General features: G+C 41.7%; 1 protein-coding gene across 5 annotated transcripts in view; it reads right to left on the bottom strand.

Annotated features, from left to right (window-relative positions):
* The window catches only part of pde4d (phosphodiesterase 4D, cAMP-specific), a 166,952-nt gene that overhangs the window by 18,845 nt on the left and 123,731 nt on the right, over positions 1 to 24,376 (bottom strand). For 4 of the 5 annotated variants that reach the window (XM_058636022.1, XM_058636021.1, XM_058636023.1 and 1 more), the window contains one exon: positions 419 to 610. In XM_058636022.1, the coding sequence (XP_058492005.1) occupies positions 419 to 610 (192 nt within the window). Of the gene's footprint in view, positions 1 to 418; positions 611 to 9,240; positions 9,742 to 24,376 lie in introns of those variants that run through there. The other variant, XM_058636024.1, reaches the window with a different exon arrangement.

The raw sequence follows: 24,376 nt of genomic DNA, 5'->3' as shown, positions 1-24,376 counted from the left end.
ACATGTTTTTTCTCCCGCAGGATGGATCGAAATGCTGGGTTTTCGGTCAATATTTTATTTCCTGTAGCACCAAGTATGCAACTGGATATCCACCATGGTGTGGGAAACAGTATGTGTACATATGTACCACACAAAAAACAAAAAAACAGGCCAGCAGTTGGTGTTAAAATGATAATATGAATGTAAATATTACATGATACTGACATAATGAAGAATTTTGGATCCTGAGTGCGTGATATTGTATGTGGTGAAGTGTAGTGACACTACACTGAGACACTGAAGCTGTTGGTCATGCACACTTCCCATCAGGGCCAGAGCAATCACTGTAGCAGCTGTAAGACCTGGTGTGATAAACATCCAGTCATGATACAGATCCACACAGGCAGAGATCTTCGCAAAAACCCCATCATGCACTCACATGTCACTGGCAATGGAGGAGTTTCGGGACATCGACTTGGGGGAGAGGTCGTAGTCACTGTCAGAGCGGTAGAGGAATGACTCTCTCCGTTGACTGTGGACGAAATTGGCCTGCAGGATGAGGCCTGAGCCCGGGCTGGCCATCGGGTCCAGGGGGCTGCGGCCTGACGATGTGCCATTGTCCACATCGAAGCTGCAGATACAAAAAAGAGACAAATAAGACAAAGGTCAGACTAGGGTATATCATTTTATTCAGTACTGAGAAGAATGGAAACATTATCTCGATCCAGTTCATGTCGAGAGATTTCTTTGTTTTTATGTTGAACGTTATGCTAAAGAGACATAATGTACGACAGCATGGTGAGCGATTGACGTAACCCTTGAACACCGAGCATATCGCAGACACGTTTGCACAAATGTGAAAAGAATTGCACAAAAAGTATTACTTAATAAACTTAATATGTTTTACATTGTTCAATTTTCTAATTTGACACACAAAATCTGGTGTTCTTGTACAACTACAGCATTTTTTTCTCAATAAAACCTCACGCACTGCTGACGTAAATATGCTCATAATACTGCAATTATAATCAGCCAGTCACTCATTACATGCACAATTATTGGATGATTGTGATTAGCAGCAGACTTTGAGAGGTCGTCGCCGCACACAACCACAATTGAAACACTTTATTACAAACGCGTGCAGGGCTGCAAGTAATGCCTCTGCTCTGCCACTGTTTCTGAAACAGCAACAACATCATTTCCCACTCTGATGTCATGGCGAGCTGCTTCCTCTCCCGGGCGATAAGGTGATGATGCCTAATGCCCGTCCCCTGGGATATCTCCCTCATCGCTAGGGCACCCGAGCAATCCAACAGTGAATGCTGAGGTCGGGGATGGGGGGGGGTTTGATTTCCCTCAGCATGACACATAATGCACACAGTGACCTCAAAGGGTGAGCCCCTTTGACACCATGAACCTAACGACGGAAACAAACACACGTTTAATCTAACACATCCTACACCTTAACCAATACACAGTAGGACAACCTGCGCAGATGCTTATTCAACTTAGGCGATATTTTCCCTGTTCTCCATTTTGATTTCATCCATTTTTTTTCTCCCCATTCAGCAACGTATCACTATAAATTGTGTTTAACAAGGTTTGTTGTGCGAGAAAGGAAGGAGTCATTATGTTTTTGTTTTTTTTCTCCTATGCAACATCTCTGGCACAGACCTTGTTGGCTCAGTCTTACGAGCAAGTATTATGGATGGGATCTATTATTGTCTCTCTCTCTCTCTCATTCCACTTATATCTGTTAGAGACTGTGTCAATGATGTCTCTTGAGTGCAGTCTATGAATTACATGTAGGGTAAGGTAAGCAGAGGTGTGATGACTAACAAAATCTGTAGTTATATATATATATATACATATATGTATATATATATATATATATACGTATATACAGTACAGTATATGCTAAATATTTTCAACACTTTCTGGTCCATTTATTTCTCACATCAAATTCAATAGTGTACCAATAACAGAGCCCGGGCAGCACATGCCAATCATATTTTCCACTACAAATAACTGGCTAAACGCTAAGCTATTTCTCTGCTGTGTCTCTCAGAGACGCGAGACCTAAGTGAGTGTGAGCTTCAGATGTGGAATGAGATAGTCTGACTGTCTGCCTGATGTCTGAGGGAAGGGCAATCGTATTGTCCGCGTCCTCTTCTCTAAGCAGCTCTTAGAAAAACAAACGCACAGAGAAAAAGAGAGGGAGTTACGACGAATGCAGCTAATTTTTCCTCCCAAGTTTGTTTTGATCTCACACAACAATCTCTGTCCCCGACTCCCCCCACTGTTACTTTCACCCAGTTTCATCTTCATAAACTGGACGCACACTCGTCCACAAACACCAATCCGCACTCAAGTCGCATACAGCGGCTCGGACTCAAACAACTGACTTGTAAAGTCGTCATTCCAGGCACCGTTTGGTTTGTTCTGCTGCTGACGTTGTGTGACAGATGTGTGTCGGCACGCACATGATGTTTGCGTACAAGACACACACACAGCGATGGTGTTGTCAGTGCTGAAACATAATACAGAGAGCGTATGTTTAACAAGTGATTCATCATCACACTGTTCGTCTGACGGCCTACACCGATGCTCGGCGTCATCACGGAGTGTCTGCGTGTGCATAATATGCTCATGTGTACAGTGTCACTGCACAGACATGCCCTTTGTGGGAGTGAAACATAAGCATCTCGCCTATTACAAGAAAAGGGAAAAATGTCAACGCCCTTATAACCATGTTGTGAGATTCAATAAAAAGCCTGAGCATAACCAGCAAGTGGATTTCCATTAAGCGGGGAGGCAAATCCAGCATCACATAAGAGGCCGAGACAATAGGCCTGTATTCACCCAACACAACACAGTTCACTCCAAAAAAGGGAATTATTGTCCAAAAAAAGAAAATAGCAGGGAAGCTCATATTTGCTGCTTCTAAAGTGTGTCTGCAACTTTTTGTTTGTCCTCCAAAAACATCACGCCACCTGTTCCAGCCTTTTAACTACTAGAGAAACACAATGTAGGGTTTACACTCAAGCCTGTTATTGGAGGCTCGAAATGAACTTGGATCAACCAAAAAAATAAGATGGATTTTAAATTCCTAAGCCAATTATACTTGTCAATTTTGGCATGCACCTCAAAAGTGAACGATAAGATTTTACTTCACTTATAACGACTAATGAATTCAGCAATTATATTCAGCAACTACTGTTTTCAGTCTGTCAAAGTTTTGTGAGACAATAATATTCAAGATATAGTGACTTTCCATCAGAAATGGCATGTATTTAATGTTTAATCCACGTGTTTCACTATGCAACAAGCGCGTTTTTGGACACTGTGCAAAAACACAACAATAACATACCGGAGACCGACTGATATCTGAACTCTCTTCTAATTAAAGCTCAATATCTCTCTGATGTCTGAAGACAGCTCCTCAGGAAAAAAACAAAAAACAATACAGATGAAGTAAGATAAAAGTAATAAAGGGCCTTGAAAGAAAAGGAATAGGAGGGGGTTAAGCTGCATTAGCCCGAGGCTGTGAGTAGACAAGAGGAATTCCCTGCATGTGTGCTGGACATAGTTTCCCACAAGAGGAGGGTTTCATTCTTCTGAGGGAAAAGAGGAAAGAAAGTTTCTAGGTAGAAAATGTTCCAAGTCCACTGTAACACGGCAGTGTTGTTTCTTACTCAAGGAACTTAGTTGTAATGTCACTTACACTGATTAAGAATGGAGGCTGTGGCTTTAAACTGTAGGACACGACAGGGTCACGTACACTATAAACCTCAGGGCACTGAGGACACTGGTGCACACAGCTCTTTGGTCTCCATTGCTTTGAATTTCCATCACCTCTGGCTCTGTTTACTCACACACGCACACAAATGGCAGAAATCAATGACTCATTCATTTTCTGCCCTAGGTCACTCGAGCAACTAATACACACTCCAGGAGTTAGACAAGACTTGATGTTACTGAGCTGTTAGGAAAAGTTCTGAAGAAAGAAGTCAGGGCATGAGTGTCTTTGATAAATAATCAGCTGAGGGTTGGTTAGTTAGCCAGTGAGGCTCGGGTTGCAGCAGAGTCTGTGTTTCCAGAAAACGTCCAACAATACCAGATGTAATGTGTAAACTCTCCTTTCCAAGAGGCGAAGGAGAGTTAGTGGATTTACGTAATATGTCAAAAATGTTTTCGTAAACGTCCGCTTTAAAATTGTTATAAGATGGGGAAAGATTTCCAAAAGTCTTTCCAAACAACGGTGGAGAAGTGCAGATGAGAATAGAGCTGTTTGTCCGAGCACACAGAGGGAAGATGACACTCTATTTTAGAAGGCTGCGGGGACACAGAGGAGAGCAGGCAGTAGAGGACGGACAAGAAGAGGCTTGTCTCTCTCTGTGTGTAAAGCAGTTTGAGAGGTGAAGACTTAAGGCTTTAGGGTTAGGCTTTTTAGATGTGATAGTTGAAGTTAGGAATGGCCAAATATATCAAAATGTTGTTCAATTCAATTCAATTCAAGAAGAAGAAACGACAAAGTGCTGCCAGGAAACAGAGAGTGACTGCCAGGTGCTGTGGTTTTATTTATTTGGTAATGCAAGTTGTCAAAAGTCACGACAGGGGCGAGGGAATGCATTGCGTCTATGATCATGCTTTCAGACAGACATGGTTCTAGTTCCGACTCTGTTCTGGACTCTCAGAACCTCGGTGCTTTGTGGCGAACCAGTCTGCGTTCACGCCAGTTTAAGAGAAGCCAAAGTGGGAGGACGTTACTCCGCGTTACTCGAGGCGGAAGTTAACACACCACCGGCACTTTTTCCCTCCATACTTCCTCTACTTCCCGCTCGTCTTCACAACCCAGAATATGATTGCGTGGAAGAACCAACTATTTTTATTTAGGTTTGAAACGCACCATCTGGTTCCACATTAGGTTCGGGAACCAGAACCCGCACGGAGCCCTGGCGGTATGAAAGGGCTGCGAATGAACGTGTGTGTTTGTGAATTTAAATGTTTATTAGAGCGTGAGGACTGTGTTGGTACGTGATCCTGAACAAATATGTGCATGACTTAAGAGAGGTCTCAGACACACACACGCACACACACATATTGGTCAACCTTTGACTTCTTGCGTCACATGCTTACATGACTGTCTATTATTACGTATAACGTGAACCTGGTGTCCCGGCAAATGAGAGAAAAGTCTAACCGTTCAGAAAACATTCCCTGCTCTGTCAAATTAAAGTGCTGTCTAAAGAAAATGATTAATCCTGTGACTAATTGATTTCTCCTCCATGCTGACTAAACACAAATGTGTTGTCAAGCCAAGGATGTTAAAATCCCACAAATCACCACTGATAAACATGCCATTCATATTCACATTATGTCATCTGAAACATGTAACTCTCAGCTCTCAGATACAGTACATGGAGTAAGCATTGATTCATATTGTACTTTATATATCTATATATCTATATATATCTATATATATATATATATATATATATATATATATATATAGTATCTTTGTGACATGTACATTGATATATTCCAATATTTTAACATGTTTTTCCACATAAAACATTGGGATAATATCAAGTAATAAGTGTTTGGTTAAAAGTAGTTTTTTACTGATAACGACACTAATATAATAAAAAAACTGTATCACACTCATCTAAAGCAGCCAGAATCTGAAAAACAGTGACATGTGGATGATATTATACTGACTTTCAACATTAAAGGTAGAAATAAGGACATATATACAGTTTATATACATATATATATATATATACACACACATAAATACATACATATACTGTATATATACATATACATTTACATGTCCCTGCTTTTAGGTGTCATGTATCCTAAAATAAAATAAAATAAAATTAGTGTGTGATAAAGTGTTCTTTTTCTTTTTTTGCCTGGCTTGATACACATGCAGTACACGTGTGTTAATTGGATCATTAATATTCTGGCAAAAAAAATTAAATAACAAGAACCCCTTGATGGATCACATTGGTGTTCATCAGCATCCTCCTGTCACACAGCTCTCACCCTCTATGTCAGCAGGTCAAAACTAAATTCAGCCTCCTGGTGACGTGAAAACATGGGTAAGAGAAAAAAACCAAAAAAAAACCTGTGAAGAGGCCAACACCCACAAGACAGTGAGGAGATAAGTGACTCCACATTCACTGATAACAAAGACTCCTTCTTTCTCTTCTTGCTTCACATGAATGACTGTCTCACACATAAACACTGATGCTCACATAAAGAGTAAAATAAACAACAAGAAGACTGGATGTCTCATTGGTCAGACAATTTTTTTGGAAGATGATACTTAAAAATGATCTACGAGACTTGGCTAAGCAGAAAGCTGAACTAGAAAAAGAGACGTGGTCTGGCTTTTTAAAAATAAAGTTATAGTACTGTATAATACATTGTGCATTATTATCGTCACAGTTTCCTCTCTTCCCTCTCTACATTTTTCTCTCTCCTTCTGGTGTTTCTTGCCCTGCCAGGTTTTTGCAAAATGAATCCTTCACTTTTTTGTCGTGGCGTTGCTTTGGTACTTGCTGTCACTCCATCGTTCAGAAAACTCAGTCAATCATACGACGCATACAAAGAGTTCACTCTGGCCAATGTAGCAACATTTCAAATCACATGGTTTTAAAAAGCAAAGCAAAGCCGTCCTGTTCGTATAATATATATATATATATATATACACAAATATGTACCTGTTTTCAATGCTATTCATCCTCTCTGCGCGACTATAAAAGTAAAGAGACTAAAGAGTCTCTTTGAGAGACCAGACAACACATGGCCTTCAAGATTCAACTGCCTGTCTGAAAAAAACCCAGCCAAAAAAACGACAAAAACCAGATGCAAACGCTCTAATTCAAAGTTAAACATTCCTCACTTCTCCACGCTTCATCTCAGAGCATGACAGCATCACCCTGGGTTTTAAAGTGAGGAAGCAATTCCACATTCCTGTTGAAGAACAGAGGTTGGGGCTACACATGACTACAATAGGTGTGTGATTTCACAGACATCACATCCTCCCCCACTCCCCATCCTTTCCAAAAGTCAAGCAATATTTACTGAGACATCATTCTGAGAAATATACAAAAAAAAAATACTCTGTACACAAAGCTGCATTTACATGGATGAGTGGGGTGGGACATCTCACATGCATGAGCACACAAGCATACAGGTGCACAAACACACTCAGTTAGAGCTAAGTGATATGGCCAAAAACATTAGCAATATGACAGGTTTTTAAATCAGTGGATATAAGAAAATATCAGTGTGTTGAAGATTAAAGGAATACTTCACCGATTTGCATTTAGCTTCGTTTTACGAGAATAGGGGTAGTACTTAATGGTGCTTCCCAACCTCAGTTTCCCCTGAGTCGAGAAATATCTTCATTCTTTTTTTGTTACGTGCCCAGTGAGTGACACTTTGTCCGAGGCTTGAAACTGCAACGCTAATTCTACACTTTTTAGAGCCACTCGTAGGGGGACGGGACCTCATTCCCAGAATGTAAACAGTGTCCGCCATCTTTGCTAACAGATGCTAACAGATGCTAGCAGGACCAAGTGTCACTGGTGGGAACTTAAAGAATGAAGATATTTCTCAACTCAGGGGAAACTGAGGTTGTGAAGCACAATTTTTCACAAATACTACCCCTACTCTAGCAATACAAAGCTAAATGCAAATATGTTAAGTATTCCTTTAAGTTTAGCTCCTAAAGGAACATAAGAACCACTTAACCCTCTAACACCGAAGTCTCAATATGCCTGTCTGGACGTTTTTGCTTATTTTAACCCTAAAAGGGAAAGAAAATGTCCTGTTACTGACTGCTTTTGCCCATTTTTCCAGAATAACTTTCAATATCTGGCAGTTATTTACAATTTACACTAATCGTGTATCCACAATTTTAAATGTAAAAAAACCAAAAAAACTTTTGGTTTTCCTTAAAATAAACACTGTAGTTGTACATGAACACCAGATTTTGCATGTTAAATTTGAAACAGGATAAAACGAATAGCATAGAATAGCATTTGTTTGAGTCCCAATGTTCAAAAACAGCTTTGACATACAACTCCTCAGCTTTCAGAAACGGTTGGAATTTTTCCGATATCACAAACCACCGCGTAGTTTCGGTAATGCAAAATGCGCTTGCTAGTGGAAAGAAAGTCCTTGATAAGACAGCGAGTGACAGAAGAGACGCGGGCAGATGGACAGATGGAGAAGGCGGTACACTTAGTCCAGCTGAGTGCTGCTTTTTGGTAGCCATTCAAAAAGATGGCTCATACAAGACCAACACTGCACTGCCAGATTCTCAGCTTTACCATGAGACGAGTCACGTACTGTCCGTCATCGGAGGAACCACAACCCCTTAGAGGACTAATTAACATGTCCTTCTTTCACACCGGCGTCAATTCCTGCTATGGACGACGACGATGATGCAGAGCAGATTAACAAAATGACAACGTGAGAACACTGTGAACCCCACAGGGAGGTCTTCAAGCACATGATGCTGAGCAATCTCTTCACAACCCCCCGTGGACACCGTGTATCTGTCCAGGGTTGTTTTCCTCTCTTTGCAGCTCCGGCTGAAAGCACGTTAATCGAACAAATGTAAATATTAACTTTGAATGTTAAAGCTATCAGGAACTTTTTTTTCACCCCACCGTAGGAAAATAGTGATAACAGGCAAGGACAAGTTGAGACACGAGGGGGGAGGAGACACGAGGGGAGGCCAGCATGAGTTGTGGCCGTGGCACTTCATCTAGAATCCAGCAATAATCTGTGTCACAGTGCATTCCTCACTGAATTACTCATTTGCCGTTTAACAAAAATGTGCCGACATCAGGTTCACGACAACTACAGCAAGTGCATGTTGTTACTGAGTCACTGAGGTCAGGGACACAGCGGATAGAACCACACCTCCAAACAACAGTAAGACTAACATGACATATTGCCATATCGACAGGGTCTACAGGGACTATGCAGGGAAGCAAGGGCTTGAACTACACAAGAGGAAGCATAAGCATTCAGCTGAAATAAAGCACATCCAACCAGCAGGGACTCGGAATGAAAAGAAAGAACCTGGGACAATCTGGTGAGGGGAAAAGATTTTCAGAAAGCAACAAGCAGGCAGATGGAGGACACACAACACACAACAAAACACAACAACACACACACAACAACGGGATTAATATGGAAACGCTGCCAACAGGAGAAAGTTTCTCATCCATTTACCATATTCCCTCCGTGTTCTTCAGAGAGCTGGTTGAGCGTGAACGTGGTTTAAGAATGATACTCATGGTGGGGCTTTTCTCCTCATTCACACCTGCATGTGTACACAACACACACACACACATGCACACACAGGCACACGCCTCTGGGCCACCTGGTGCCCTCTGCTGTTGTGATCCAACGGAGGCTTCCTCTCCTCAGCGTGGTGCAGCAGTCAGATTAAACCCTCCGTCCGGCACTACTCCACGCTGCTGCTCACTCTCGGTTGACAGTAGGTGGTTATTTACTCCGCTCTCCCTCAGTCACTCTCTCACTTGCATTTTATCTTTCTTGCCAGATCAGCACGTGATCTTCCTCTCTCCTCGCTCACTCTGCTCCTTGCTTTGAAAATCCCTGTGTATTTACTCCTGACGGCTGGAAATAGGATCTTATCTCTCCCACATTCCTTTATTTACCTTCCCTCCCTACCTCCGTCTCTTTACAACTGTGCCCTCCTCTCCCCGTGTTAAATGACCCACCTCCTCCCTCTGACTCGTCGTTTTAGCCAAGCTGCAGACTGGATGTGTCTCAAGTGGGAGGGGTTGTTATGGGAGTAGTAATTCCTTGATGGGTGGGACTTGTGTGCCTCGTGTCTCAGCTGCCACTGTAACCTAAAACTATCCAAAGCACGACAATGATTTGGAAACAGTGTGAAAAGACACGTTTGCAGAGTCTCATCACGTGTGTAATGAAATTATTGCGAGAACATTAATTTCTTGAAAAGCCCGTGCTTTTTGGCAAGAGACTGGACTACAGTAAATCAGCGTATATTAGTTGTAGCCAGCCATTTAAAAACAATATTCATAGAGGTTATAGGTGACCTTTGTTGTGTTTTAGGTTGCAAATTGTTTCACCTGTCTTTGAGCCAGGGCTAAGTGGCTTGTATAATTGTCATTCTCTGATTCCTTTATTGCACATCATGAAAAGTCCTTAGTGCACAACTATTTAGACAGAAACGAGACAGCTGTGTCTGCACCAGACAGACAGGTGTGTTAGCTGCCATGCATATCAATCACACATGAATGAGTCATGTCAAGCCCAATGCGATGAATGCCTGTATTACACACGTGTGTATATTTTTTTTAGGCTGGAAGACAAAGGGAAAAACAAAGGAAAAGAGCAAGAGAAGGAAACACACTTGTGAGATGCAGTGTTGTATGGAACCAAGTAGTACAAATACTACTTTTACTGTGTACCTTTACTCCGATACATTTCCCTTAACCATCTTCGTTACTCGTTACTACAAAATAAAAGTTGAGCTGGTGACGTGATGCCTGTTTGTTGTCGCTAGTTTAGTTGCCTCCGGGTTTCTGTTGTACACGCTAGACGCCGGGTTTCAGCTATCGACTGTCAGCTGAGCGGCCAACCAGTGAGTTAGGGAGTTCACGCAGATAAACCGCAGATTTCGTCTCCAACACAGTGTGACGTCTAGAAGCTCCACAGACTCCAAAAGTTCAAAAAAAGTTTCAAAAATACAAGCAGACACAGGGAGATTGAGAGAGAGCTTGTCATCATTCATGACAGAAGGTACATTTGTAATATTGTTCGAAGTTTTTCGCCTGTAACTATTATTATGCTTTTATTGTATAAATAAATGTCATATTCAAAATCGTAATTGCTCACTTTGTTTAAATAATTCTAATACTTAAGTACATTTTATATCAGAAAATTACATTTGATAAATAAGTACAATAAATGTCAGGTACTTTAAGACTATTTTAAAAGGTGACTTTAACTTCTACCAAAGCCATTTTCTGGTAAGATACTTGTACTTTTACTCAAGTATCGCTTTCAAGTACTATATACAAGACTGGTGAGATGTGAAAGTTAGAGTGCAGAGACTTTGCTTTCACGAATCATCTTGCATGTAAACCTTTTACAAATCCGGTAACTGGAAACACAGAAGAGTCAGCATATGAGCAAACTTCCACTGCCTGTTATCAACAATGCAACTGTATGAGGGCTGTGTGGGTGCAACAGACAGAGAGCAGATTCATAGCTTTCACTAAATAATTTGCTTATTGCACAGACAGATATTACTATGCCATCCATGTCATGGCTACAGAAGGTCTGCAGGGTCACCGTGGCCCCTAGACGGTCTGCACGAGCAGTTGCTTCAGTGCGTTACGACCATACAAATGTCACATTATTATTCTGTTAATATTATGTAATACTGCTTTGACAGTTTCCACACAGCTGTATTTATTAAAACTGGGAATGATTAGTTAGATGCGGTGTGCGAACGATGAATCACATACATGGTTAGCAGCTCGGTCAACATGGAGACAACTAATCCTATTACCTTCATCTGCATATTCCATGCAGTCCGGCGAAGAACGACACAACAACTTCCTGGAGAAAACTGGTGAATCTGGCTGCCATTCATCCCATTAAAACCACAGTAATGACACCTCCATCTTTCCCAGTCGGGTCACAGCATCAAGTTAAATGGCAGGAGGAGTAATGTAGCACAACAAAAAAACGGTAGAATTAAAAAACCTGTTTTAATTACTGTATTTTGTTTGTAGAAGTCTCGACTACATAGTAAAAAAAAGTGCAATTTACAGCATTTTGTTTTAATCTAATCAGTTAATCTTAAATTTGAGGAGGGGAAAATTTACCTTTTCAGAAAGCCGGTAATACCAGAGAAACCGAAAGAACTACTAATAAGTGGCTTAATGTTTTATTTGACAATGACTTTTATACTTTTCATCAGTAGAATAACTACTATTAGATTACATTATGGCCAAAATGATATAAATGGTGATTTGTTCGAACACACATGGAATAATCACCACTTTATGAAAGTTTAAAATGCATGAATTAGCAGGTCTATGCTGTTTATATGCAACCGAAGGACAACGATGCCACCTACTGGTAAAAAAAAACAAAAAAAACAAGCACTAGTGTAGAGTTAAGTGGCCACAGTGATTGATAAAATTATTGACTGTGCTTTAAAAAAAAAAAGAAAGAAGCGTTTCCATGAATCAGCTTCAGTGTATGGTGCAGATAAACGTGCTGTGCAAATGCAGGTGTAAATAGCACTTAACTAAGGAGCAGACAACTGAGCACAGATGGTTGGTCCACAGTATTTATTGACAAGACTGTGTACATCTATGTGTCTGCAAACGCCACCAGCCATTACCTTTGGTCATATCAGGTGGGAGGTTTCTGTAGGGTCACAGAGTACTTATTCATTTGAGAAATTTAGTATAATATTGGGTCCAAGAGAGCTTTAATGAACAGAGAGTGCTCTGATGATTAGTTTGCACTCTGCTGTGTTTAGTAAATGGACTTGTCCTCCTGATCACCCTGATGTTTTAGATGATGACTGGATGCAACCTGCGCACTCATAATTTACCTTGCTCTTAACCATGTTTTTTTTTTTTTTTTTATCTGATTCTCATGGTACACAGAGAGACACAAACAAGCACACGTACACACACACACACACACACACACAACTACACACATGTGAGGCAGGGTAAACAGCAGAACTACGACCAGCCACCAAGCAACAGCAGCCATTTACAACAACACTGGTGAACACAGCTCCGGTTCATTGTTGTCCAGGTGAAGCTATTCAACAGCTAATATTCTGATAAGGAGCAAGAACACTCTGTGCACCTTCATTGCAAGTCATACAAACATGGAAACACACACACACACACACACACACACACACACACACGTCCACTTTGCATACAAACGAGAAAAACAAAAATAGACACAGCCGTTAAGTGATTGTTGCTACTTCCACGCTCAGTTTCTGCAGACGAGGGCTGGAGGTTGAATATAAGTGCGGTAATTTAAGGTAACAACATTTACCAAAAAGTAAGAGAACATGGAATAATTCCACACGAAACAAATCCCCCCCACACAGGGAAGTCTGTCACCCCTGATGTCTTTCAAAGAGTTGAATTTTGTCTTAGAGATGATTCCTACCCTCTCTTGCCACGAGGTTTGATGTCAATGGGCTTGTTGGTGGCACAGGGTGAGCCGTTGGAGCAGGCATGGCGGTAACGGGCTATCCTCTCCAGAGACAGATAGTCTGAGTTCACCGGCAAACTCATGGTGTCGAGGCTATTCAACGCGACCACACATGCACGCGCGTCAAGGCAGATAAAGGCAGAGACGGAGAGAGGACGGACAGAGTGACAAGCCTGATAAAGCTATCTCAGGAAGGGGGCGTTTTTAGGAAAAGGAGGAAGAGGCAAGGGCTCAGCATGGGTGTGACTTGAATTGGCCAGAGGGTGGATGGATGGAGAGAGAGAGAGAGAGAGAGAGAGAGAGAGAGAGAGAGAGAGAGAGAGAGAGATGCAGGGGAGGAGGAGCAAATTGCAGAGTAAACTAATTTACCTTTTCCCTCAGATAACAAGAATCACTATCGACTGCTTTGTATGTATAGTGTGATGTAAAGTACAGATGACGACTGACCTTTTCTCTGACTGTAACACAGTTAACAACAGTTTTGCAGTGACACATGAGATATGACAGAAATCCAACTCAACTATTGCATGGTGTTGTATAAAACGTATTTCGTGCATCATCATCATCGAGATGGATGAGATGACACAGTCCACAGGTGAAGAGCAATTTTACATGAGGTGAAAAAGTTTTTAAACACACAAAATACTAAAGACAATCTCTATTTTGTTTTTTTTTTTAACATTATAGGGAGGTTATTTGAATATAAATAATGGATTGAAAGTTTTTTTATAACGTGAAATGAATGAATACCAAACATGGAGGAACTTATTTAAATGCAACAACATATTCCAATTTTTTTTATTTATTCTATTCTTACTCACTTTTATTCAACAAGTCACTGTTATGAATCGTTTAATATTGTTTGTTGTTGGCATTTCTCTTCTTCTTCTTGTTGTTCGTGTGCCCTGTTTTTTTTGTTTTTGTGCTGCCTCTTGCCCAGGTCGTCATAGCATCAACGAGAATTGGTTCTCAGCTGACTTGCTGGTTAACTAAAGGTAAAAATCAAAATAAATAAATACATTTTATTCTAATTTATAGAATTCAAATTTCAAGTTCAAGGGTCTCTTGAGTCAACCTTTGTAATAGCTAACTTCCACCACCAGGTGGGAGCAGAGTTCTACAGTAAATACAAATAAAATGCTAGCACTAACCATTGCTAGGTGTATTATGACACATGTATTTCACACTGCAGTAACAATCCATTACATTTATGGTTTTAATTTTTGGTCCTGGAGCCAATCACTGTGTTTGTTTTGTAAATTAGGTGTGACAATATTAAGATTACCTTTTAAACCGAGATTACCACAATTTGTTATTGTTTTTTCTTTTTTATATAGATTAGATTATAGATAATTCGATTATAGATAATTTCCTAGCTGTTCATAAGTGCCAGCAGGGGGCAGAGTACACCTACCAACCAGCAGGAGCTCATTCACACACACACAAGAGGCATAAATCTCTGTGGGGTTACGCCTTCTGCTCAGCTCTGACAGAAGCATCCAGCATGTGACAACAGCTCCTGGGTGGACACGGAGGCTTGTCAAAGTCACAGAAGCAATGACAGACACACACACACACACACACCAGGCTTTTTTTGCTTGTTTTTCTACACTCGCACAGAACAGTTGAGCATCACCTCGAGTGCACATCCACACATCATGGACACGCAAAATCAACAGTGCAACAAAGACTTCCATTCACTCGTCTTCCCTCTTAAAAGACACACAACCTGTAACGCGAGCATATGTTTGCCGAGCTCTCGAGTCGGACACACACCGCTGTCAGCAGCAGCGGCGAGCTGTGAAGGAGCGCCAGGTGACGACGACAATACTGTCGTCACTCCGTGTCCCTGAGGCACAAAAGCCATTAAACCAGAAGCAGACTCTGAATACTGAAACGTGAACATATTAAACTGCATCGTGTTCAGTCGTGCTGGTGGTGACACACTTGCAGCGCCGCGTTCTTGTACTATGCTGCAAATTACATCCTAAAGGAAACACATTTCATTGTGAAAAAAAGAAGGAGGGCATGAAACATGTTCCTGTCTTTGTAAAACTTTGAACTTGACACGTTTTGCACAATTTAGAAAAAAACAACCTAAGTAATTAGTGATGAACATGAGCAGACAAGGTGACAGACTCTCCGGGTTAAGTGTGTAAACAGATCACTGATGAGCTGTGAGCCAGAAAGATGAAGATGGCTTTGTGAAGCACTCTTCTCACGTGACGGACGGGGTCAGCGAGCTTGTTCGGGGGCTTTAGAGACAAAGGCAAGAGTGGGGACTGGCAAAGAGGCAGACAGAGGGAGGACAGAGACGGAGGATGTCGGGTAAATTTATAGCACTTTGACATGAGAACAAATAAACGGTAATTAGTCACTAAAAGACAGAAACTTCAGGGGGGGAAACGCAGTTGTTTCTGCGGTGATCTTATCTCATCATGCACCGTGCAAACACAATGTCAGGTGTAACAGTAATTGTTTTAAATGTTTAGACCACACAGATGTAGTCATCATTTTTTTGTGTCAAACCACAAGTTTTAAACTTGAAATAAATGATCCTTTGACTCTTGTATTGTATTATTTTTGATAATACCCAATCATTATGTATAATGTGGCTTACAGCTGCCGTTGCAGCTCAGTGTCATGGAAACTGCATCTCCACTGTTATTGCAAGAAAACTCTGCATGATTGAACTGATCGCAAGCGACTTTTCCACGTGTAACTCGACAAATGTGATTAAGGGCCAACGACAGAGTGACAATGAAGCGTCGTGCAGTCGAGCGAGTGGCTCTCACAGTCGCTCATGCTGCGTGAAAACAGCTGCCGCGCTGTGTTGTGTGGCAAAGACCAATTCCTTCAAATCATTGTCCGCCTGCCTTTACGGCCCCCTGCCACACTGATGTTTATAATGTGGTCGCCATGGTGACCTGGCAGGACTCAAAAAGGACAGGTAGGTCCTAACAACCAATCAGCCTTCAGTTGCTGAGGACGCGGCGGCAGACTGTGTAACGAGGAAAAACAGAAATGACAGCAGAGCTTCTCAGAGAGTCAAGGCTGCAAAAGAAAGACCCAAATACTAGGTTAATGCTATTCACAACAGCCTCACACGCGTCACCTACGCTTTATTAACTGGAGGATTATAAGCCGGCTGTACTACTCTTTGTCTCTGAGATCCACCTGAGCACAAAGGAGAGTAAAGAGATTAAAGGAAAGGACCTGGAGAAGCGTGACCACCGAGGATAAGACCAACACACGTCGTGCTCGTCATCGACAACATGACATGTCTCATAATGCCGAGGCTGAAGCGACGATCCACACAATGAATGTCAGAATATAAAAGGACAATAGACTCATAATCCTTTTATCCAGTTGGAACAATGAAGTGTAATGACTGGCTCACCCATAGTAAAAACAACACTTTTTTTCAAGTCCTGGAACAACTGTTCGCGCAAGTGAACAAGTGTAAGCAGCGATTGTATTGACTGTGACAGTGAGTCAACAGCGGTGCACACACATGCTCGCTCGCACACCAGACAACTCAACAACAACAGAAGGAACTGCTGGGCGCTATCTGGTGAGTTTAAATTCAGACAAACAAACTAACTAACAAACAAACTAACAAAAAAGGGATTTTCCGTGGCATGTGTGTGTCCAGGCCAAACATGACCAGTGTTGCCTGTTATTCTCAAAAGCGCAATCTCTCTCTCACACACACACACACACGCAGCCGTCATGCTGACATATTCCATTGAATAATCCGACGATTGGTGCTAACGTTGCATCTCATATTCATATTTCACACCGAAAGCATTGAAGTCCTTAAAAACAGCCCTGGTTTTGGTACCTCTTTCTCACGAGCCAGTGAGCGCTCCAGTGAAAGTATTTAAAAGCGTATATGATGTTGAGTAATAATCTCATCATAGGTAGTTACTGTATCACCTTGGCTGTGACAAACTGAGGCAGCCAACGTGATGTCCATGATGTCCTTTTAAATGGACCCATGAATGGACAAATTAAAAGGAAGTGAAGGAAACTGGATATAATGTAGAAGCCCACTGGCTGCACAGCTTTCCTTAATAATCTCTTGCATTTCACACGTAGACACACACACACACACACACAGCTCTTGCTGTAGTGCACTGCAAGCACATGGGGAAGCTAATAGGTTTAACTTGGCAGCAGTCCCAGTGATGTCAGAGTAATCCCCCATTAAAACTCTGATGACATCACCACGCGGGTGAGAGTGTGCAAGTAGTTGCATGCTTATAGATAAGGTATGAGAGTGTGTGTGTGTGTGTGTGTGTGTGTGTGTGTGTGTGTGTGTGTGTGAGTGAGTGAGTGAGTGAGGGATACCCTGGCAGAATGCCCCCGGGGTGTCCTCCTCACAGCCTCACAGGTAATCCACGTTAAGCTGTTCCTCAAAACAAAGGGAATACTGGTGTCACAGCCGCACAATCTCTCGTAATACTACATCGACATATACGCGTTTATTCAAATAACTTCAAACTTTTCAAAGAAAGATACAGATTATGTCGATAAGAGGCTCTTTACCCTAAAGCCAGTCTATTCAGATGGCGGCCCGTGGGCCACATGCGGGCCCATAACCAACATGTTGGTGGCCCAGCCTGTGGTTCCGCCAGAAATGACTAGAGAAACACTTTTCACTGTCCCTCAAAGATTCCTACAGTAGCCTGATAGTGTCACACACGTTTATTTTTGAATGTAAGAAGTGTGAAATAATAATAATATTTATAGCACTCGTGTACATTTTAAAGTTGTCACCTGCCACTGCAGAAAATACATTTCTGAGTTTCTAACTGAAGAGACTGCTTAACTTAAATCAAGTTGATTAATGCACTTCCATATTTAAAGCAATGCGAATAAAGTGAAATATTAAAATACATTAAAAGAACAAATTACTGATCCAAAAATGATGATGATGACATGTTTACATTTTGGGAGGAAGTAAAAACAGGATATTAAATGGCATTCTGTTCGGTCACGGAAAACCGGAGATAATCCCCTACGTCTCAAATGAACATGATATTTAGTGTCGTCATACAGTGTGTTCAAGTACACCATCTTTGTCCTCCTGCTGTCACTGTGTTATTCTAGACCCTGCAATGTGAGAGTCTACCTCACCGGATAGATGAGAAGTGTTACAGTTTGTGGGAGTGGCTTTCCTTTAAGGAAGTAGGGCACAATTGCATCTTACAATAATCTTACAATAATAATTCAATAAAACTCATACTATCATACTTTTACAGTTGACCACCAATGTCAACAACTCAACTGACGCAAGTATCGAAGCAACACAACAAGTCTTTTTTTTTTTTCCTTACAATCACAGCAAGGACGAGGTGGCGTTTTTTAAAACTGTATAAGTCTGGTTTATTTCTAAATCCAGGCAGGTATGTGACAGAAAGAGAGAGCGCATGAAAGTGACGGGGAGCGGGGAGGGGGGGGGGGACTCCCTCTCCCCGCCTAAGCTCTTTTTAAATCCGTTTCGGTGCCTCCTCATAAACGCCGTCGTCATCATGGAAATCCTAATCATCCCGCGGTCGTCACAAGCAACTCCCTCAGGAGATGAGCGTTGTCACCCTCATGCTTTCCTGCTAAGTGACTCCCATGACAAATGTCTGCAACACAGACCACACACAGGGGACGTGCTGTAGTTTAGAATTCAAAGTTTAAAAAAGGAGAACATTTTGTCAAAGAACAATAACACAGAAAGACTTCCGACTTTGTTAGGCCCCCGACAACCATATTTTTTTACTTTCAAACTTCCTGCTCCATATCTTTTTTGTTTCCTTACAATAGCTTGTTTTTGAGCTGTGGTGGGGGAATATGACAGAGAGCAGCTTTGTTCCTGCAGGAAAACGCCTGAACATGATAACATCTGTTGGCCAACCGCAGGATTTGTTTGGGTCAAACAGTGACGTACGCAGCTGTGTAACGACGCGCTGTCTCACCGAGGACTGAGTAATCATATTTCCTCATTTCATCTGATTTTTTTTTGAATGTCACCAGACGTCATTTAGATGTCTGTGTCAACACATGTAAGAAAAAAGATATTTCTCATCTCAGGGGAAACTGAGGTCGGGAAGCACAGTTTTTATTCTAGTAATACAAAGCTAAATGCAAATCGGTCAAGTATTCCTTTAAGAGGTTGGAATCTGAAACCCTGTTCAATAATCATGTAGTCGTTTTAGTTTTAAATTAAACGTGCACACACGCTCGCATAAAACCAAACCCCCACCTGCTTTTCCCATTCAGAACCATCAGACAAACCACAAGCAGAACTTCCACTGGAATAACATAAACACTGATGCATGTTGTGCCGTCACAGGCGCAGTCACAGGCCCTCGAGCCACAGCTTTGCTTCATAACATTTATATTGTTTTTGATTTATGCTGAGCTCACAAAAGCACCTGCAGCCATCATGCGCCTCTGTGTCTGGCTGCCACGCCGACTTCTTATTGATCTGTCCCCTCTTCTTTGCCTCCGTTCCCGGCGCGAATATGAGATTGAAGGCCCCATTTAGCAGCCGCCGCGCGGACACTGACGTGCGGCGGCGCGGGGCCGAAATGAATTAGACTGAAATGAAATGGAAATTCAAAATGAATGTGATGTCAGCGTTGCCTCGAGGCCTTTGTGAGGGAACAGGGGCCCATGTGTGCATTTTCCACCGTATGTACTCTAGTGAGCAAATTGTTTGACTTGGGTGTCATATAACCACATCTGTTTAAGCCAGTGCCATTGCATTGTCTCCATCTATCCGGTTACTCAGCGTTTATCAATCATCACACTAAACTAAAGGGTAAACCAGTCACTCGCTCCAGACACGAGCTGCCGTTTAAATATCGAGCACATTTCCTCCCCGTCAGAGTCAAGACGACTCGGTGTTTTTCATTCTAACTCAACTGTTCTCAACATCTAATCACATCTAACCTTTAACTTATGGAGCCTTCATTTAGCATTGAAACTCATAAGATGTTTATTTCCACTGTGGGCTTATGTGAAAACATGGTGGTCCAGAATCATGTGTCCTCAGTAGAGCTGACCCTCATAAAAGGCTCATTCTGGGTTAATGAAAAACAACAATTCATACAATCACTGTACAAAAAACACACACACACACACACACACACACATCATCATAGCAATGGTACATGAGGGATTCATTCTTATTACTCCATTAGTTAATATGCCATTTAAAAGCATTTAAAGTATCCCATCATCATCTACATGAGCAGACAAATACACAGCAAGGTTGACTCAAATGAACTGAGCCAGAAACAAAGAAACAGGACATTTGGAGTATATTATTTTTAATCTCTGTGTGGTTTTTGCTCTTGAACGCACAACTTTCCATCTTTAGCTTTCCCTTCATAATTACAGTCATTATAGTATTTACAGTATTCTTTGCACAACAACACCAAAGCTATTTCCTACCATGTGACTTGGCAATAAACACATTTCCGCTTCAAAGTGTTTTTTGCTAATAGACAACTCGGTCTATCGGTGTCGCTCCCTCTCTGTGTGCGTTTGCACGTCATGTGTCCAACAACACATGACGCGCTGCTTTTTGACACAGTGGAAAAAAAAAAGAAAAAAAAAAAAGGATTAATTGTTACTAGTCTTCTCATAAGCACCAGCCGTCAGCTCCGTAGCCAGACATTAAAAACATTTTCCATTTTACTGTTTCAACTCACGTCACAGTCACTTTTTATAACCTTACAACTATTACCTTTAACCAGATGAGGAGTTTAGTCATCACACATCTGGATCTTAAGTTATAATAATGTACTGTGACTGCACAAGAGCCCTGGAGAAACACTAATGTGAGGTCTAATGTGAAAACACTTCAGTCAATGGTTTTAATTACCACGACAGTTAGTTTTGGACCGGGAGCAGATAACTCCACTCCTGGTACTGAGCAACGATCACTCATCTAAAAGCAAATGCACACACACACACACACTCACACACACACACACACACATGGACGATACACACGTGCACAAACACACACACACACACATTTGGCTACGATTTCCACCCAGCTGGACGTCGCATGCACAAGTGGAGCACCCTGCATTAAGTAGCAGAATAACACAATGAGAAATCGAAGAGAGTCAATGTGTGAAACAGAAATTGGACGATGAATCAAGTGGAAGGCTGGGGGGGGGAGAGAGAACAGCCCAGCCTTGAGACTGCCAGCGCTGACTGACTGACTCAGTGTGTGAGCTCAGACAAACGCACACTATTAGCAAAATGTCCTGCAAAAATAGGTGAGAAACAATCAACTAAGAGTGTTTAACTGACACTAATCCATGGTGAAGCAGTGGAGTCGAACATTTACCCTTTAAAATTGAGTGTATCGTGGACAACACGCTCTCGCAAGTGCATTGTTGCATTACCGTAATTACATGACGATCTGTGCTATCGGAGAGTTCCGCGAAGCCAAAGCCAACGTGTGGTTATTACGGTAATTGCACTCGCGATGTTGCGGGAAGCCGGTGAATCAGCGTCTTTGTCGGCAGGAATGGAACAAGTGGGAAACACGCCTGTACATGTTGGACATTGAGACCAAAAAGACATTTTATACTGTTTCAACTGACCTTTTCTGGCCCTTTCATGGTTAAAATAGGTAAAAAAAAAAAGCAACAAAAAGGCTCAGGTGTTAAAGGGTTGAGACTCATAAAGCCTGAAACATGACAGTCAGAACACGTCTGTCGTCCTGTAACATTATCATCTATTTCACACGGCACTCCTTTTTTGGAAAAGAAGAAGCGGTGCCAGATATTTCCCACCATCGCAGCACGACTCAAACTGCAGTGCAGACTTTAATAAACCTGAAACAATTACGGATACACAGCACTCGGCAGCGACGCGCCGTTCTGTGAGTGTAGCGTGTCACATAATCCACTTTCCTGTTGCACAAGATTCATTCATTAATTGAAGGTGTTTCAGTCACAACATATACACCTGTTGAACTTGAACAGATGAAAACTGAATTTACTATTCGGGGTTTACTTTCAACAACAGGCAGCTGTTGCTAATTCCAATGAAAGTCAGCAGACAGCTCAGCAGCTTATGAACTTACAACAAACTGGGGAGCAACAGAAAGCCAGGAGAGTGAGCTGGTATTGTGTGAAATCAATCAATTGTTTACTCTCATTTGTTTACTTGATGAAATAAATTACCTGGACGAAGCCAAAGTAAATCATTTAATGATTTCAGTTGAAGCAAAGCAGCTTAGTTGATTTCTCCAACGTTTCAACTCGAAAAACTCACAACCATTTGAAAACCAGCCATTTTCTGTTTATTTCTATTGCATGGGCCTATTTATCTTCTATTAGGACCTTCTGTTTCGCACCGTGTCAAAAATCATGCTTTCTGTGTACAAATTGTAATTGAGTGATTATCAGTCCGGCATGCAATTAAAAGCGAATCATCCGATTCCGCCTCTGTGAGGGAAAAGAGACTGCCTTTTATCCTCACTTACACTCACACAGTCTGTTTACTGCACACACACACACACACACACACACTAAAGCAGCCAGCTGTCATACTGCAGCAGACGGGGAAAAATAGTGTAAAGAGTGTTAAACTGTTGGCCCTTTCAAGGAGAGTGAATGTGAAGCATCCTTAATAACACGAGTACATCAGCATCACCCTGCTCCACGAGCGCCAGTGCTGTAGGGGAGCAATAAGGCACAGACACGCATGGTGGTGTTGGTCCTACGAGACAACAATGAGTGATGATTTTGTCCCGTCCAAACTGACAGCAGCTCTCCACTGTCTCCAAAAGGCCCAATTCAAAAAAGCTCGGATCAATCCCATCAGAGTAACTGGGGGGTGATAGAAAGTAATCTTAAATTTGCCTGAGACTGACCCAGCACTGCTGGAATCAATTCAATGTGCAGTGAGAGTAAACCGATGAGAAATTAGATAACAGCGCCCTGTGTCTTTTTAACCAACTGAAAATATTTGGTACATCTGAGGGAGCCACCCCTCGGGGCGCCTGACGAGGAGAGAGGGGAGGGGGAGGGGCTAAAAGCATTATACTTTCATTTCAACTCAACTCAAAACGCTTTATTCGTCCCCAAAGGCAATGTCAGGCAAGCAGATCCACAAATAAACAACGCAGCACAAACGTCTCACCCACATACAAGTCTAAAATTTGATTTATTTTTTTAAATATGAGAACACAACAAGCAAATGTCACATTATAAGACGTATGTATACGCGAGGACGGGAAGACTAAAGACCGTCTAAAACACATCGTTGATGGTAGCAACTGAGAGTCTCCATATAGAATGAGTGGGATCATTCATTATCTTACGTGTCTTTATCATTTAACACCATCAAGTAAAAAAAAAGACAGAGAAAACACACCAAAATCACACATTTAAACAATTTGGCAGCCAAACATTTATTAAGAGAGAAAGAGAGAGGAGTAATGCAGTGATGAATGTCTGAATGTCTGGCCCTTGTTTTCTAAATATAGCTTCATCTGAGGCACTGAGGCGAAGAATTTGCTTTTAATTCACTTTTCCCTGAGGTGCACACACTATTCATTTCCTTTCTGGTTAACTTTTAATGGAATTTAGAGAATCATACATCTTGGTTACTTAGTCTGGTGCTGACGTCGACAACAACAACAACAACAACAAATAACAAAGACGCCTTCCAAACATGCAGCCTGAAGCAGCATATCAGCGCTGCAGAATCGCTGTACACTAACAGTTATGTATGCAGAGAAGATCAATAAAGATGCTGACCTTAGAATAATGCAGTGTCCTCCTGCAGTGGTCACGACATTTACCAATAATACTCCTATAGCCTTGATACACAATAAAGAGAGATGCTCAAATAATAAACAAATCCTTTTTGGGCATCCATTTCTAGCTGAGTGCGTATGTGAATGCATAAATAAGTCTTCTTTTTTTTTTAATGTATTCTTTGAAAGTGCTGTCTTTTATAGCGAGAAGGGCACTGATACATTATCGAGGTTCAATGAATAATGCAGATGCTCCGGAAAGCTCATCTGGACACTGACATGCACTGAAAGTGCTAGCGCATAGCTTTGCATTGCAGAGGG

This window comes from Solea solea, chromosome 8 (genome assembly GCF_958295425.1).
Source record: "Solea solea chromosome 8, fSolSol10.1, whole genome shotgun sequence".
Taxonomy (NCBI): Eukaryota; Metazoa; Chordata; class Actinopteri; order Pleuronectiformes; family Soleidae; genus Solea; species Solea solea.
The sequence above is the reverse complement of the archived record's forward strand: the minus strand, read 5'-3'. Positions and strand labels throughout refer to the sequence as shown.